The 5,000-nt window shown below is 38.0% G+C and overlaps 1 protein-coding gene across 2 annotated transcripts in view; it reads left to right on the top strand.

Annotated features, from left to right (window-relative positions):
* LOC138029673 (coatomer subunit delta-like) overlaps nt 1-5,000 on the top strand; it is a 31,244-nt gene that overhangs the window by 17,807 nt on the left and 8,437 nt on the right. Inside the window, exons 4-7 of one of the 2 annotated variants that reach the window (XM_068877385.1) lie at nt 1,038-1,153; nt 1,508-1,547; nt 3,469-3,692; nt 4,533-4,712. In XM_068877385.1, coding sequence (XP_068733486.1) covers nt 1,151-1,153; nt 1,508-1,547; nt 3,469-3,692; nt 4,533-4,712 — 447 coding nt within the window. In that variant the 5' untranslated portion in view covers nt 1,038-1,150. Of the gene's footprint in view, nt 1-1,026; nt 1,154-1,507; nt 1,548-3,468; nt 3,693-4,532; nt 4,713-5,000 lie in introns of both variants that reach the window. The other variant, XM_068877386.1, reaches the window with a different exon arrangement.

Below are 5,000 nucleotides of genomic sequence, written 5' to 3'. Positions count from 1 at the left end.
AACAATCTCAAATTAAGTTGAAGAAATGTATTCCTTATTTCGGTGGTGACTCGGGGATATCCGGAAAAAACCCGAGTGCTCCTTTGCAGGAAACGAGCCTACGAATTCTGATTACTCTAAGGTTTCGATGCTCTACCACTGAATTATAGCAGACAATAGGAAAAAAATAAGTTTGTGTAAGAAAATGATTACTCAAAGTAAGGGTTCTAGTTGTTCGATCTTAGCCATAAGCTTTCGATTGAATTCCTATTCAGCTGATCTTCCCAGTTTTGTTATGTCTTCTCATGAGCAGGGGAGGGGTGCAGAGATTGCGCACCCCCCTCCCCCCGAGATGACCTGTGGTTTTCTAAAATAAGTAGTATTGTGCAAAAAAAAGCAAAGAAACAAACAAAACAAAACAAAAAAAACACCTGTCAGTTAAGACATTACTTAGGGTTTGCACCCCCTTCTACGAAAAATTCTGCTTGTTCTGTAAAAATCAGAATAAAATATTTTCCAACCGATCGCGAAGGGAATTCTTTTGCCGTCAAATCAAAGCGAAATAATTCTTTTTAGGGTACAGCGCTTATTTCAATGAATTTTCACTGAAATTTTGCAATTTTAGCTCGGTCTAGGGGCCCGTTTTTCGAAAGACTCGGGAACTTTCCGGGCCCGAAAAGTCATTTGTGAACCGAGTAAGGACAATGTGCGAGCCATGCGAGTCAACGTGCGAGTCACACAGTTACTGAAAGCTAACCGTTTTAAAATGGGTGCTTAGACTTAAGGACGTTCGCGCTAAAATTTTCCAAAATTGATTTTTTTTCTCCAAATTTTACCATTGAAAGATGACCGGATGACCGGAAGAACACCCTAAATCTGAAAAAATCCGGCTTCTTTAGCGAATAAGGCCACAGGGTGTCTCTTAAGCCCAAAACTAATGCAAGTACAGTGTGGGGTACAGGGAAAAGTGTACAGGGGTACACTATGGTATTCCATACATAAGCACCATCTTTGCAACTTGCACATGCGCATACTTACTCTTCCCAGAATTCTTGTAGGCTTTCCTCGACGATTCATTTGAGGACGTGGCGAGAGAAGAACGCTCCAAAATACAGATACTTTTGGCCTCATAGAGGTCTGATTTACGCTGAGACAGAATTTGTCGTTGAAAATGGTAGGTACAATTGTCCTTCTGTGTGGTTTTATAATTTGATCACGCGGGAAACGATTCAAAACATCGCCCTCCTCGAAACCCTCTTCTCGTCTGGCTCCTTGTTTCTTTAGACACATTTTTCCATGTCAGAAAGATCAACTAATTTTCCTCGATTTTTTGGTAATAGTTTAAGTCGTTTTCTAAGCTGGATCTTATAATTCCTTCGTTACACGTCCAAAACTGGGTTGTAAGGTAGACGAATCAAGGCTAACAAAAATTTTACACAACTCCGTATGAAGTGTTTGTAAGCAGAATCATTTTTCGAAGAATCACCAATGAAGTCATTATTTTGCTAACTCGCGGTTCAATTTTCAGGTTCTCCTTGCGGCAGCCATATGCACCAAAACTGGAAAAGGTTTGATCTCTTTAATCAGTATAATTTGTTACATTTGACAAGGGTGCTCAATTTCCCTTTGCCTTGCAATTGATTAGCTCCACACGTTGAATCGTCACTTTCTCTTTCATTTCATTAAGTTAATATAATTTAATAAGGTAATTGAGTTTATAACCAAGGGTAAGATATGAAGGGCAGTTGTTTTTTTTTTTGTTTTTTCTGATGTACTTTTATTTTGGCAAAATTCAATTGAGTCTTTTAAAATAATTTTACATTTTTATTTGTAACATATATGCTTCAAGCCAACAACGTGATTTACGTCATTCACCCTCTGCGTGCTTGTTTTTGCCACATTACGATTACATCTCTATAAAGCAGTTGTTATTGGAAGAGACTGAACAATGTTATTACAAATTATTATTGTACTTTGTAGAGTCAGCTGTTTCAGTTACTATAGCAACCACACTTGTACGTCCTAAGGGTGGTAAAGTCCAAATACAAATGAGCAATAGATGTTTTGTTATTTTTAATCAAAATGCGCTGCAAAATCTCAAAGAAAAAGCAGGAAATGGCAACACTGACAAGAATTAATACTTGAAGCACTGAATCTTAAGTGAAAATGTTATAGCAAATTACAGACAAATAGTCCTAATCAGCCTTCATGACAACAGTGTGACCTGGTTAAGGAGTCTGGGTAACTGAAAGTTCTGGTTAATCATGTTTGGTTTAACAATAATTATTAGATTTCATGTTTCTGTGGATCTGTTCAGAAATAGATCAAAGATGACGTCAAAATGTGGTAAGAAAAAAAAGTGGCACTTCATGTGTCACTGATGTTCTTTCCACATTTCGACGTCTTCTGTGATGTATTACTGAACAGACACACGGCAACATGGAATCTACAGTATTTGTTTTACATAATAAAGTCTTTAGGTGGTTCAAACTTGAACGCTTCCAAGTGATGCTCTTGTTAGAAGGATTGTCACCACAACATTGTATCATGTATTAGCAATATTGTGGTACCGAATGAAACACAAATTGTTGCTGAACAAGATACAGTCACTATTGTCACGTAAATTATATGTCTCTGTGGCAACAGGCAAACCCTGAAAAAACATGCTTTATTTTGTCTTTAGTTGCTTATATCTCAAAAACGAACTTGGTCACCCCCATTTTTTATTTCTGAAAAGTAATCAGAAGTTTTAAAAAATTGTGGCTACTGGATTCAGAGCCACCTTAATTCTGTGATTTCTTTAAGGTGGCTTTGGATCCGCTAGATATAATTTTTTAAAACTTTGCCAAAAGTTTCATTGTGGCCTTTTAATCACTTTTCAGCAATGAGAAGGGGGGTCACCGAGATCGTTTTTGAGGTATGAGCAATAATGATAACATCTTGTTTGGTAATAATCGGTGTTTCATATGGTACCATAACATTGCTGTTACGTGATACAGTGTTGTAGCGCCATTCGATCTAAAGAGAGTGTCTTCTAAGTGTAGAAACCCTTTTGAGCCTCCTTAAGGTGTTTTTGACGTGACCTCAGCTATGCATCTTCCCTCAATCAGAACCAATCAGAATGCGTACATTATTGAGCCTGTTATATAAATGTCAATATTATTGTTTGATTGTATTAACCCACTGACTCCTGAACTGCCTTTCCCCTCCCCCATTGACGCACCCAGTTGACGAGTAAAATCATCTGGAGTTAGACAGAGTGAAGTCTCACTCTCAGGGGTCAGTGGGTTAACAGAGGGGACGTAGGTTGGGACTGCTTAATCCATTCACTTCTGAGGTGCCCTAGGACACCCCATTAAGTTGACAACTGAAGTCGTCTGACGTTAGACAGAGTAACAATCTATTAAGGCTCACTCCTAGCAGTCAATGGGTTAAGAAATTGCAGGCTAAATGATTTCTTTCCTGATGAGTAATTTCATCCTTCAACAGCCATTGTCTCACGTCAGTTTGTGGAAATGACAAGGTCGCGTGTGGAGGGTCTACTTGCTGCGTTTCCAAAGCTGATGAACACTGGAAAGCAGCACACATTTGTAGAGACGGAAAGTGTGCGATATGTGTATCAGCCACTTGAGAAACTTTATATGCTTCTTATCACAACCAAAGCTAGCAATATTTTGGAGGATTTGGAAACACTAAGATTATTTTCCCGAGTGGTAAGATTGTCATTTAGAAGACATTTTCATGTAGTAACGTGTACTTCATTTGCCATGCAGTCTGACAGCCAAGCTATGTCACACATGACCAGTATCCACAAGACTGAAATGAACATTTGAATTTGCCTTTGGAGCCTGCGAGATTTGAATGCAATTGTGAAGATTTTTCTTAAAGTTGCAAGGAAAAATGCACAATGACTGAACAAAACTTCATCAAATGCTTGAAATACATGTACCGTAATTTTCACTTTGCAAGTTTCGGTTGATCCAGTGTAGCTAACTATTTCGATATATCAAAGGAAATATCCACAGGAATTCAGAATCTTGAGAGCAAAGTTCAAAACTGGCAGGCAGATTTGAATACTTGGTTCAAATTTCATAACTACTTGTCACGTGTGACATTGCTTGACTGTAATGTCTTGTCATAGGTTCGATAAAATGGAATTTTCAAAAGTCATTCTTTTGCAGCAACATAAACATTTTGACTTAGAGTATCAATTTGTAAAAGATTTAAGTCCATCCATTTTTGGTGTTGTCCCGGCTAACTCAAAACGTTTTTGTCTGATTCAGCTCAAATTTTCAGGGCTATTAATACAGTTCGATGTTCAATTTTTTGACATGTTTTTATACCATACTTTGTGTAAATTCCCAGTGAATAACAGTATTTTTAACTTTGATGGAAGAGGAAAAATGCAAAACGCAACGCAATATATCAAAAATTGCCCGCATTAATTAGCTGCAAATTTATCTTTTTTCCCTGCCTGATAAAAAATGGGCAACTTTTAATCGTAAAGCTTCCATTCTCTATTTTCACATTCCCCATAATACACTTTGTTTCAGATTCCTGAATATTGCAAAGCTATGGAGGAATCAGAGGTTGTTGAAAATGCTTTCTCTCTTATCTTTGCATTTGATGAGATTGTTGCCCTTGGTTATCGTGAAAATGTCAATCTTGCCCAAATCAGAACATTTACTGAGATGGACAGTCACGAAGAGAAGGTGTTCAGAGCTGTAAGACAGGCAAGTTATTTAATTTCTCTGTAGTTTCAGTGAATGAAAGGCTACAGTTTCTATCAATGAAGGCATAAGTACAATCAACATGCAAGTGTTTGCAAACTCAGTGACCATGGATCATTAGTTGAAATCATCGCCAATTGATAAGCTTTGTGAACTGGTGCCTCAAAAGTTAACAGAGAGGGTCCTTTTGTGTTCCAGGCATCACAGGGTGGAATCCCTGGCAACCCACAAAGGGTAACCACCCTGAAGCAGCCACTATTATCTGGCACTGGCACACTGGAACATGGTCCA

Source organism: Montipora capricornis, chromosome 13 (genome assembly GCF_036669925.1).
Source record: "Montipora capricornis isolate CH-2021 chromosome 13, ASM3666992v2, whole genome shotgun sequence".
Classification (NCBI taxonomy): domain Eukaryota; kingdom Metazoa; phylum Cnidaria; class Anthozoa; order Scleractinia; family Acroporidae; genus Montipora; species Montipora capricornis.
This window is presented reverse-complemented; position numbering and strand designations above follow the sequence as displayed.